General features: G+C 41.1%; 1 protein-coding gene across 4 annotated transcripts in view; it reads right to left on the reverse strand.

The window, feature by feature from the left end:
• The window catches only part of DPYD (dihydropyrimidine dehydrogenase), a 520,906-nt gene that overhangs the window by 227,014 nt on the left and 280,686 nt on the right, over positions 1-13,206 (reverse strand). For all 4 annotated transcript variants that reach the window (XM_088673792.1, XM_035123774.3, XM_088673794.1 and 1 more), the window contains one exon: positions 8,846-9,030. In XM_088673792.1, coding sequence (XP_088529918.1) covers positions 8,846-9,030 — 185 coding nt within the window. The remainder of the gene's footprint in view (positions 1-8,845; positions 9,031-13,206) is intronic.

Raw genomic sequence — 13,206 nt, forward strand, 5'->3', positions numbered from 1 at the left:
GGATTCGAACTACCAACCTTCTGATTCCAAAGATGGAAAGAAGAATCCGTTCCAATGAAAGACAGTCAGCAACTAGACAGAGTGGGGGAAACTTGTTGAATATGTGAAGACAAATTTTAAACAATTAAAAATGTTAGCAGGATTGACAAACACGAGCAGAAACAACTTAAAGGGATCATAAAGGATAAATTTGTAAAAGAAGGTTTGAATTGGTTATGCAGTAAGCATATATTATATAAAATAAGGAACCACAGAGAGGAGGGGAGGGAAGTCAAAGAAAATGTAGGTTGAATTTGTTTAGATTTAATTTTTGTTGTTAAAACACTGCAAAAAGTAAAAACAAGATTATATATATATATATATATATATATATATATATATATATATATATATATATCCCCATGTGAAGAATGAGGATGGACACAAAGATTAAATGTTCACACTATGCTGCTAAAAAGCAGATGCCTTAAATAGAATGCCAAGCATGGGCAAAATTCAAACAGTATGCAGCTGTCTGTGGGTCCATGTATAATAGTAGTCACAATTTCAGATTAAGAGAGTCTCCTGCAGAACATTTTCTGGATAATGATTTAAACAGGTTGTGAGAATTCTAGATGCAACAGAGGGCTTCGAAACCTGAGCTATAGGACATTTGTTTTACGAACAGCTTTAATCAGAGCTAAATGTGAATGTATTTATAGCTGGTCCCTTCTAAACCTTTGGTCTTAGCTTTTACTGAGATGCTATACTGCATGGATGGAGAACCTATGGCCTTGTAGTCGGGAGATGGACTCCAACTCCCATCAGCCCCAGCTACCAACATCTGGAGGGCCCTTCCTTACACACCAATTGTTGATAGCAGTTTTCAATAATAGCCGATAGCTTCTATACTGCACTATAGGGAAATTACCCAAACTACACATCATTAACTAATGTGAAATTGGCAGGCTGGATGGGTTGCCATCTCCTGTATTCAAGAGCATGCCAATCTGCTTTGCATCTTTGCAAATATATTTTTAATTTCCAGATTGAGAGGCTACAACGGTGAGAACAATGCAGAAGAATGTCCTCATGTAGATGAAAAAGGCAGAGAGAGTGCTATGCTAGCCCTGAAAAAAAGCAACAACCCAGGGATGCCTTGACCTGCCTCTAAATTACGACTGTCCCCAAATAATGCCCCGAATCCAACAACTAAAATTGCATGTGGTCCCAGTACTGCCAAAGCAATTGCCAAATTATAGTAATCGCTGCCACAGCAACCAGATTTTACTGAGACCGCACACCCAAATAAATGCCTCGTGGCTACCCATTCATCTAGCAGCTGGAAAGATGACACTTGACATTTGGAAACTTTCCTGTGAAGATTGCTGCAAGGCTTTTCCCATTAGCTTCATGGTGAGATAGTAAGGTCGAATAAGCTCCCTCAAAACCTGCAAAGGGTAACGGAAACAACTCTAACATTAAGCCTGCTTGATCTAAAATTCCAATTGACAAGCTACGAATTGTCAGATTTCCTCCAATGCCTTTAGTTATATTCCGGGGAAACGTGTGTTTTATGGTGTGGATCCGTGCCCAACAAGGCATACGTGGAAGAAAAAGCGGCGCAGTTAGAAATCAAAGGGCCGATTCACATTCTGCTACTCAGAGGCATTTGCCATTATGAGCACCATAAAGGGTGAAGGGGAAGATGCCTAGAAAAAGCTCTGAAGGCAAATGATAGAGTTACATGACCGAAGTTGAGGTCAGGACTTGTAATCCGAATGGGAGATTTCCTGGGCACTCTGACCTCCCCAGAGGAAGGGTGAGGTGTTAATGTACTGTATAAGGGTTTATACATGCAGAGAAAAAGGACAAGAAATGTGTGCTTTCTTGGCGTGCTGTTTATTTAATTTCCGTGTGCTGTTTAATTTGGGTGTGTTTTGTCCTGCATCTGCAGGTAGTTAAGCATGTGAGAATGAGTCAGCAAGCATGTGAGAACGACTCAGCACAATCTACAGTACAAATGCTGCTGTGTTTAAGGCAAGTTTGCTCTTGGCCCCTGTCCTTGGCCAGAGCATAGTCTATATGCTGTAAGGAGACTGTATCTACAACTGTATGTAAGTGAAACTACAGCATTATACTGTCAGTAAAGGAACAGACTCTTCCTAGAACTGCTTGGTGTTTTTCTGTTCTTTTGGCACACCCCGCTGGCATTAGAATGGGCACTCTGTAACATAACGATGATATATAAAATGAGGAAGAATACCTGATGGACACGTACTAGGCAACAATATCCAAATGGCTCTTCAGTGCATGTCTGGGCAAGTCTTGTTTTTATGACATTCACTAGGACAAACGTTTTCCCAGTAGTGATGTATGGAAATGAGAGCTGGACCATAAAGAAGGCTGATCGCCGAAGAATTGATGCTTTTGAATTATGGTGCTGGAGGAGACTCTTGAGAGTCCCATGGACTGCAAGAAGATCAAACCTATCCATTCCGAAGGAAATCAGCCCCGAGTGCTCACTGGAAGGACAGATCCTGAAGCTGAGGCTCCAATATTTTGGCAACCTCATGAGAAGAGAAGACTCGTTGGAAAAGACCCTGATGTTGGGGAAAATGGAGGGCACTAGGAGAAGGGGACGACAGAGGACGAGATGGTTGGACAGTGTTCTTGAAGCTACGAACATGAGTTTGACCAAACTTTGGGAGGCAGTGGAAGACAGGAGTGCCTGGCGTGCTATGGTCCATGGGGTCACGAAGAGTCGGACATGACTAAACGACTAAACAACAACAACAAGGACAAATGTACGTACACATGACAGAAATGACTGCCATGTACAGTGTGAATCAGTCCACAGTTGTCTATTATCCTATGTGCTAGCAAAAAATATAAGCACCGTTTTGTCCTTATTCCAATGCACAAATGGACATCCTCTGAAATGCAAGGAACATCAATGCTGGAGAGGGCTCCACATCCACATCAGTGTGTATGTGTGTGTGTGAATGCATGCCAGAATCCCCCAACAATTCCAGACATTTGGGCAGTCCTTAGTCATACAAAGCCCATGGCTCTCAATAGAGTCCCTTGGAATTTGGGGTTAAACAGCAGTTTACTAGTAGCGCCTTGGTATAAATACATGTGTCTGGAGGCAGGGGAGCTTAAACCTACAAAGAACCACAAGATGTGCTGCCAATCAGATGAACACAACACAGATGAACACCCAAAAGCCATGCCATCACGGATATCAGTGCTACAAAAACCCTCAGACATGTTGACAAGATAATATTCACACCACAGTTACAAGATGGTCTGGCAATACAGATCATCTCTATATGGGAGAGAAGACTATTAGGCTGGCCTAATAGCAAAGGGATAGCAACAGGAGAGAACAGTGGCTTGCAGAGCGCCACTTTAGTGTGGTTGTGATTAAGATGAGAGATGTACTAGACACTTCAGCCAGGGCTGTTGGTCTGGACACCAGCTGAAGAAGGAGCAAGGCAGTCAAGCAGGTATATATGGAGAGGCAATCAGAGGTGAGACTGAAATTGACCATGAAAAGTTTGTTTGGACTTAGGAGCCAGCCAGGAGGAAGCCTCTTGGCCCCACGAACCCTCTTGAGTTCGTGGTTGCAGAGGTGGAAGAGAACAACAGCTCCTTCTTCCAGGAAGCTGGCCACTGTGGCATAGAGAATGACATACTTGGATCTAAAATCCCTGGTTTGTGATGTTGGAACCTTACTACTTCCTGTGCTGCACTGCACAACCCCCACGACATACACATGGACATTTGCCTGCCACTGCACTCTTTTTCCTGATAAATGCTCTATTGCAATGACTGGAAGATGTCCCATTTTTCCAATACCTGCAAAAAAGTGATACACCAAACACCTAACTACTCCCTGCTCTCTAATAATAATAATAATAATAATAATAATAATAATAATAATAATAATAAATGTTTCTATAAGTTGGACTGCGACTCAGTAGAAATCTATTGGCATCTCACTTTATAGAATGTGGAATATTTGGAGACTTTCTTCCAAAAGCTACAATTTGAGGCGAATTCCACCATGTATATAACAATGTACCTATGTTAACAAAAAAGAGCTGGCAGCATTTATGGCACTTATTTCCCTCTCCCTTAAAACAACAACAACAACAACAACAACAACAAACTTTCCTTTAAAGTCCCTGGGTTAAAGTACCACAGAGGCTCTTATAAAGATACCCACAGACTGACATACAGCCAATTGGGTCTAATTCAGCATAAGTATTTTGCCTCAAAGCACAAAGTGCAATCCCCACAGAAATGCACAGAGCCGGAGCCAGTGGAGAAATTTAAAGATCATGATCTAGATGCTGCAAATTACCTTGTGAGTGATAACCAAGTCGGTATCATCCTAAACATTTTAACAAAATAACACTGCTGGCTTCTTGCTGCAACCTCAGATCCAGCTCCTTATACTATCATCGAATATAAATGGGTTTCCTTCTTTCCTGTCTCCCCTTGCTCTCCATCCCACAGTCTTAACTATGCAGAACTGGTAAGTCCTGGTCTGTTCCAGAGCCCACAATTTTGCTGGGTTGCCATTTGGCTCAAATAAAATGTAATTCTCTCTCTTGAGAATTCAGGAACACTGAGTATTCAGGTTAGGGGAAAAAAAAACCCTGGAAGGATTAGTTTTCCCACCCTGAATAACCATTTCCGAATCACAGCACCCCCATTTGATCTATGACAAAGGCTTGATGGAGCCAGGAAAACATGGAAACTGTCCCCAAAGAAAGTGCTTCCATAGTTCACAGGAAGCATCACATTGCATTTCCTTATTTGAACCCTACTTGCTTTAGCTACAGCAGATTAACATGGCTCTCCTCTGAAAATAATGAAGAAATGCTCAGTAAATCAGAGATGTGGTACCCATGGCCCTCCATGGTGTCCAGGTTGGCATGGCCAGGGATGAGGGATGATGCGAGTTGTAGTCCAAACAACACCTGGAGGGCCACAGCCTCCCCCTCACTGCTTTAAATATTATTTTCTACCAATCCCTGAAAGTGATTCCCATGCCATCGTTGCAGAATGGGCACATAAAAAATGAATGTGCTGCCAAAATGCGTGTGTATGTACTGCTTCATCACATCCCACATAAATTCTCTTGACTGACACCCAAGTGTGGTTTTCAATCTGCTTCAAATGGCTCTGGAAAAGAAATCTCTTACAAAAAGGAGTACCTGAAATTTTCTATTACAGTAATGGGCGTTTGGGAAGGGAATGGTTGTACCCATTCCCCTCACCCCTCAGAGGGCCGGTTTTTAGGCTATTAAGGGGAGGGATGTGATAGCATGTGCCATTGCATTAACCTAAAAGACAAGGGTTGCTTCCAAACAAAGCAGAACCACAAATCTTATGGAAAATACAACAAGTTTGGCTACATGAACCAGCTATGTAGTTTTAGGAGTCATGGCAAGTAAACAATCATTTGGAAAATAGCCAAACAAATATACTTGGTGAAAGGCTAGGGAGTGGTGTTCTTTATGCTACATCAATCCACATACAGTGGTACCTTGGTACTCAAACAACTTGGAACCCAAACCCAGAAGTAAGTGTTCCGGTTTGAACAGTTTTCGAAAGCCGAACACGCTCCATTTTGAGTGTTACGCTTCTGATTTGAGTGCCACACTTCCATTTTGAGTGTTACACTGAGGTCTGTCTGCTTTTGCTATTTATTTTGTGTTTTTGTGGCTTTTTTGTTTTGTTTTTGTGACGGTGTGGAACCCAGTTCAGCTACTGATTGATTGATTGATTGATTGATTGTGTGACTGCAGTACATTGTTTATTGCTTTCATTTTATGGATCAATGGTCTCGTTAGATAGTAAAAGTCATGTTTTAGGGGTTGTTTTTAAAAGCCTGGAACAGATTAATCCATTTTGCATTACTTTCTATGGGAAAGCACACCTTGGTTTTGGAACACTTTGGTTTTGGAACGGACTTCTGGAACGGATTAAGTTTGAGAACCAAGGTACCACTGTATGAAAATGCCTCAGACTCCTCTAACAAATGTCTGTAGTTCTATAAAGTGACCCACCTCATATATTGAGAACCATCATTGAGAAGCATCACTCCACTTACTTATCAACTGGAGATCTGCTTAACACGAGTAGCCAACCTCTTTTGGCCTGTTGGCACATCTGGAAGTTTGAAATGTGCCAGGAGTGGAAGAAACAAAATGGCTGCCATGGGGATGTGACATAACGGAAACAGTTTACACATCTACATGAGCGGGGAAAAAGAGACAGTGCCCCATCAGCTCCCCATGAATGGAAGAAAGCCACTAACATCAGCCATTCTCATATTTGTTCAAAGAGAGAAGCTATTTGCACCTCTTCTCTGTTCAGAAGAGAAGAGAGACTGAGCCAGTGCAAGCAGGAACTGAGCAAGTACAGCAAACAAACACTCTCTCATGCAATGTGGATTTCTGAAGCGGTATTTACTGAAACCTTTTGTGGGCACCAGAGGAGGTCACATTGCCACCTATGGGTACCTTGCTAGCAACTCATGGATGGCGCAAACTTATCCAATGAATAATGAAGACAATGGTCAACTAAGAATTGGCTGGAAACACAGCTATTACGAGCTGACGGTTTAAATAATTTTCCTGGTCTGAAATTTATTTTACTTTTGAGGCAAAACTACTGACAAATCATTATGGAGGTGGGTCTTAATATTGAGTGCAAAGGAGGAGGAAATGTTTCCACACTAATCAACAGCATTTTGTTTCTGTTTTAAACCAAGCCCTCTCCCCACCAGCATTCAGTATTTGAACAAGGATATTTTCCATCTTGAATAGTTAAAAATGAAATTTCCGGTACCACTTTTCAGTTCCAAGTTGTCAGGAAGAGCAAGGCCACTGTATTTCCTTCTTCCTTTTTCATTAATGACATTTTCTTAAGGATATGCCATGTTCTACAAACTGCATCTTATGAATGCAAGAAGGTCTATGCAAGACAGCCAAAGAAACATGTTTAGTATCCAGTCAGAGAATTTGTTCCTTCACCTCTCTGAGCATATTCCTTACACATATTTTTCCTCTCCTTTTTTCCCCCCTTGTATAAATTTCTGTCCACAAGCAAGGGCTCTCGTGTGACAGCCAGATTTATCTGACAGGTAGGCAGCTTGCCTTGTGCAGGTGCCCTTGTTTTGTATGTGTATACGTATTTTAGAAAGTGATGGTGTGATCACACCCTGTACATAATAATTTCTGCCCCAGGTGACAACGCTAAAAGTATTTTGAAAAACAAAACAAAGCAAAGCAAAAACTTCCATGCTGTTCAAAACACTGAGATCCTTTAATATTTATAAGCTATTTCCCCATCCAATTACTTGAGTAAAGTGTATTATGCAGTGTGTTATGCATTAAGTTGCATCCCCTTTGGGTACAAATAAGAATTGTTATCCAATGAGAATTACTTAATTTTTTAAAAAATAAAATAAAAAAAATCACACTAACAGAACCAACCAACCCCTAAACAATAAACCAGGCCCTCTATTATTTTCCAGTTTCTATAGCTAATTTGGGGTGGAGAACCTATATTCCTCCATATGTTGTTGGGACTCCATAAGAAGACAAAAAGAGCTTTGATAGATTGGAAGGCTTATCTATTGTTTTCACAGTGGTCAAACAGAAACCTTTAGGAAGCCCACAGGCAGAATGGGAAGAGAATATCACTCAATTGGTATTCAGTTCTCTATGGTGTTGTTGTTGTTGTTTAGTCGTTTAGTCGTGTCCGACTCTTTGTGACCCCATGGACCAGAGCACGCCAGGCACTCCTGTCTTGCACTGCCTCCCGCAGTTTGGTCAAACTCATGTTCGTAGCTTCGAGAACACTGTCCAACCATCTTGTCCTCTGTCGTCCCCTTCTCCTAGTGCCCTCCATCTTTCCCAACATCAAGGTCTTTTCCAAGGATTCTTCTCTTCTCATGAGGTGGCCAAAGTATTGGAGCCTCAGCTTCACGATCTGTCCTTCCAGGGAGCACTCAGGGCTGATTTCCTTAAGAATGGATAGGATTGATCTTCTTGCAGTCCATGGGACTCTCAAGAGTCTCCTCCAGCACCATAATTCAAAAGCATCAATTCTTCGGCGATCAGCCTTCTTTATGGTCCAGCTCTCACTTCCATACATCACTACTGGGAAAACCATAGCTTTAACTATACGGACCTTTGTCGGCAAGGTGATGTCTCTGCTTTTTAAGATGCTGTCTAGGTTTGTCATTGCTTTTCTCCCATTGCTTTTCTCTCTATGGTACTGGACATAATGCAGCCTTATCCTCCATGAATTGATCTAATCCCCTTCCAGCTCAGTAGGTAGAGCATGAGCCTTGTGATCTCAGGGTTGTGAATTCGAGCCCCATGTTGGGCAAAAAAAGATCCTGCATTGCAGGGGGTTGGAGCAGATGACCCTCGTGGTCTCTTCCAACTCTACAAATCTATGTTTCTAAAACTGTCCAAGTAGATGGCCATCACCCAATTCTGTGTGAGCAAATTCCATACTTTAGGAATACACTGATTGAAGATGTTCTTCCATTTGTATGTTCCAAATCTCTCACCACCCAGTTTTATTGGATTATGCCTAGTTCTAGTATTATTTGAGAGGGAGAAACAACTTTTCCTCATCCATAACCACCAATGTCCCTGACCATGTTGGTTAGGATCTATGGGAGCCACAGCCAAACAGGATCTGGAGGGCACTGGTTCCCCATCCCTGATCTAACCCTTTCCATAAATTACTCTGTTATCAATTCCATGATTCTGCACACCTGACAGGAGAAATCAAGGTAAAGTCAAAGGAGAGTCCACTGAAAACTCACCTGTAAGTATTTGTGCATGAACCAGGAAGCTTGCTTTCCGTCATTCACTGACTCCACTGTAGTGTTGGCCAGTCCACCAACATCACCTCCTGCAAAAATCCCAGGTTCGCTCGTTTGCATGGTCTCTTGATCAATTTCAGGGAGACCCCATCTGTTGAACTTGAGAGGGTGCAGGGCTTCTTTTACTGTTTTGTAAGGAAAGAGAGGGTGGGAGGGAAACAGAAGAAAGTAGATGACACTAGTATCTACTGTATGTTTTGAAAAAACAAACAAACCTGTTTGTCTGTACACTTGAATTTTCGGATACCCCTTAAAATATCTTAACTAAATTTTTCATGTCAGCTCCTAAAACCAAGAGGAACAGGTTTTGTGTCTGTTTTGGAATACCACTGAATGCTGTTTCAAAACAAAATGGCAGATTGCACTGGAAAGTCTGGCTTCTTATCCCCATTCCTCTCTAAAACTCCCTTGGTGACTTTGCATCAGCCATGAACTCTCAGCCTCAACCTCATAGGGTTTCTATGGGGATAATATGTGGGGTGAGATGTAGATTGCCTTGTATTATTTGGACAAACAACAGGGTACATGTGTAATAAACAACAAAAGCATACACTTATATTATTTGATGTATTGTTCATTATGGTTTGATTCAAGATGTCTTGGAAAGGTTTTGCCCTGAAAACCGGCAAACAATGAAACAAACAATGGCTATGATAAATTAAGCCAGGAAACAATTAGGCAAATAACTAAAATGGCAAAAAAGAACGGAACATTGTTCTTTTGCTCATGGCAAAAAGTAATTTTAACTTCAAAATAATGTCATTTATTCTGCTATAATTTAAAATTCAGAACAATCTGTCATTTAAAAAGCACTAGCTTCATACCTTAATTTTTCGCCGCATATGAAAGTACATTTGAGTATTATTTTTAGCCCATATTGATGCCCTGCATCAAATGAATGACTTTTATGTAGGCATTACTCTATTATGGTACCCAGGTTCTCCCCCCACCTCCTCCAAGTGACAGGGTGGGAGGTGGTTTGCTTTTTTAAAGCATCACTTGGGGACATACCACACACAGATGCAGATTGCTAAGGTCAATTAAACTGATGTAGTTGTGCTGTCATATATGTAAAAGAGAATCCTGCTAGTATATTTCTCAGTTGTCATAGACAGTGTCAAAGATGTGTTCTGTTTCTACAAGAGATGAGCATAGGCAGCTGTGTTTTGCCTTGGGAAACCCTCTGTAAAGTCAAAACTATCATTATAGGACGGGATCAGATTTCCATAATTTCCCATTCTCTATTTCCATGTCAATGAATTAAATAATGGGATAGAGGGCAACCATGTGTCAAGGGCTTGTTAGTGGGGCAGATCAAGTGGGGGGGGTGGACTTCCAGGATGGATTTGAAGGTGGAAAGGCAACTGAGGCTGTAGTAGACATAGGGCTGCCCCAAAGAAGTTATATGGGGGTGCACATTCAAGGCTTTCTTTCAAATGTTTTCTGCAGCTGCTCCAGAAGCGGAAGAGTTAAGCCTCTTTAATCTTTACAAGTGGCTAGATTCTTCAGCCTCAGAGATGCTATGGTAAATAAAGTCTATTTGGGTCATGGTCACCACTGTGGCTGAAAACACTGAGAGGAGAATCTGTGGGGTGGCAGTGGGTGGGGGAGAGCAAAGCAAATTGGATTTAGACTCTCACACAGGCACTATCTCAAAATGCACGGGAAGGAAGTAATAATTAAGCCCAATATCTCATTTTTTTTGATACAGTCAACAAAACGCTATTATGACAAATTAATATGACTACCACATAGGGGCTGCTAATACTGATAATGCCAAGCACGAAACGTTTTGAAACCCTGAATGCTAAGATAAAGCGCTGATGGCTTAGACAAAAATACCAGGAAAAGAAACTGTTTTGCATGTTTCAGCAGCTAATTTTAAAACTGGAAATACTGTGTCACTTTCAGGATCAGAAGCGATTAGTCTCATTTAAAGTCCCACCACTTGCAGAAAACGGAACTGAACCAAAGCAAACAAAGCATGCATTTGGTTAAGTCTGCTAAAATAATTTACAAAGTCCCAAGACTAGATTTCTTTTCTCCAGGTATCTGACTTCAAAGCAGCTGAGTTGGTTTAATATTTCTACAGATAAAATATAGAGGAGCTAACGTTCCAGGCTATATTTCTCGAAACCTTAATACTGTAGGCACTTCATAGGTGTTGGAGAACGGTAGTTTCACAACTATAGTAAACAGGAAAAATTGGCTAATTAGACTGTTAGCTGTGTGGTGTAGTGGTTAGGATGCTGGACTAGGGTTCAAATCCTCTCACAGCCCTGAAGCTCATTGGGTGTCCTTGGGCAGTCACAGCCTAACAGGATTGTTGTGATCATAAAATGGGGAGGGGAAGTTGAACCATGAGCATCACTCCCTTGAGCTCTTTGGAGGAGAGGTAGAATATAAATGCAATAAATATTGACCACTACTCTGAATCCAGATTCTTGATGTTCCTGTGTGGTTCATCTCACATGGTCTCACCCTCCCAGGTTACTGTGGCACTAGTGGGAGGGGAGAAAAGTAGCTGTGATACCACTATCAGGAAACAGGACCCTGTTTTCACTATCAAGAAATATTTTATTCCACTGCAGGGACAACTTATATTCTTCCAGCAGCACTTGAAAGGCTGCCGGTACTGCGAGTAAGACAATCACTATGCAATCTGAACAGATTATTCAAACTGGATGACAGCACGCCAAAGTCACCAAGCAATAGCAGCACAAATGCAGAAACCAAAATAATTTTGTAGACTGCATTATAGTTCAAGCTGCTGTGTTCATTTAGCAAATAGACACAAATAGGAAAGCATCAACCAATTATACACCACTTGGCGTTGGGGGGGGGGTGTCCCTACGAGTAATATTAAGATATATTGAAAAGCTGGAATATATTTTAATTAGCAAAACAAATCAAATGGAAAAGATTCCTCAAATAAAGCTTTAAAAGTGACACAGTGTGTGCTTGACTGCCATTACTAATTAGGTATCCATGTAATGTGTGTTCAATTTGGGCTTATTTAAATAGCAGAAATGCTCATTAGCTGCAGTATTTCTGTGAAGCCTCAGTAAACAGTTTAATGGTATTTTATGTTTAACCAATTTCATAAGTTCCTGTAATTTTGGCGTTTGCAGCTCATTAATGTTATTTTTGATATACATCTTGCAGACTTCTTTCACCGAAAACTGGCAGTATTCCCTTGACTGCGCTTGGGATATATAGTGACATCTGCTTAAACCAGAAAATGTAAAGAAAGGAGAGGGTGGCAATAACTTTATGATAGAGCCAGTTTGGCTCTTGTGTTGTTATGGCAAAAAACGAAACAAAAACCCTTTAAAGGTTCAATAGAAAGTGGCACAGGGGAACATTGCTTGGGAGCCTAAATTGACTGGATTTCTTGGGGAACTGAAGCAGATAGAAAAGCATATTTCTGAGCTCTTCCTGTAATGTATTGTACCGTTTGCACCATCATTTTGATATATCATAAACGAAGTAAGCTAGATGAAGCTAGGTGATTTTAGACCCTGGTAAGGATGAGGGAATAGAACAGTTTCCATATCTCTCATTATTTTCAAGTCTTACGGTCAGTTCTCCAAATTTCCACAGCATCCTTCGCTTCTTTTTTAAGCTCTCATGAAAATTTGTCAGCTTTTTAGTGCACTGGCACAGAGTGATGATATAGGTGGCCTGCTAAGGACGTTTTCTTTGGGACTTCCTCACCCCCAACCCATCAACCTCAGGCACAACCTGGCCTCTGCTGCTCTTGTAGCCAATGAGATGCCTCTTGTGGCACATTAAGGATGTACAAACGCTTTCCTCAGCTAAACTGATACATTTCTCTAGCCCTATTGAAATTATTTTGTCTTCTCTCCAAACTTCAGGCATTTCGCCTGAGCAAAACCCTCAAGTAGAACGTACTTCAAATTTTACCTCATGTCTTATTGGGACAGCATCTTTAGAAGAACTTGCGTCTTTATTGCGTCATAGTATTTCAATTTTATTTAAAACAGGCAGGAGGTGGGAGTGGAGGAAATTTCCATATTCCTCTACCTAAAGAGCTTGTATGCATTGTTAACATTTCTTTAATTCTAAAATTGAGGCCTAAGCAGTCAGGGTCCACTCATCTCCAGTGCTATTTTTTCTTTAAAAAAAGAGGTGCCGGAACTCACCTTGAACACCTCCCTTGTTCTCTTAAAAAAGAAAGCAAGTTATTTTATTAATCAAGATATGAACAGGATTTTATTTCAGCCATAGATCACCAGAACTCAGTTCTGACATCTCTCAACGGCACCCACCTGAGAGGT

This window comes from Zootoca vivipara, chromosome 7 (assembly GCF_965207765.1).
Source record: "Zootoca vivipara chromosome 7, rZooViv2.hap1.1, whole genome shotgun sequence".
In the NCBI taxonomy this organism is placed as follows: Eukaryota; Metazoa; Chordata; class Lepidosauria; order Squamata; family Lacertidae; genus Zootoca; species Zootoca vivipara.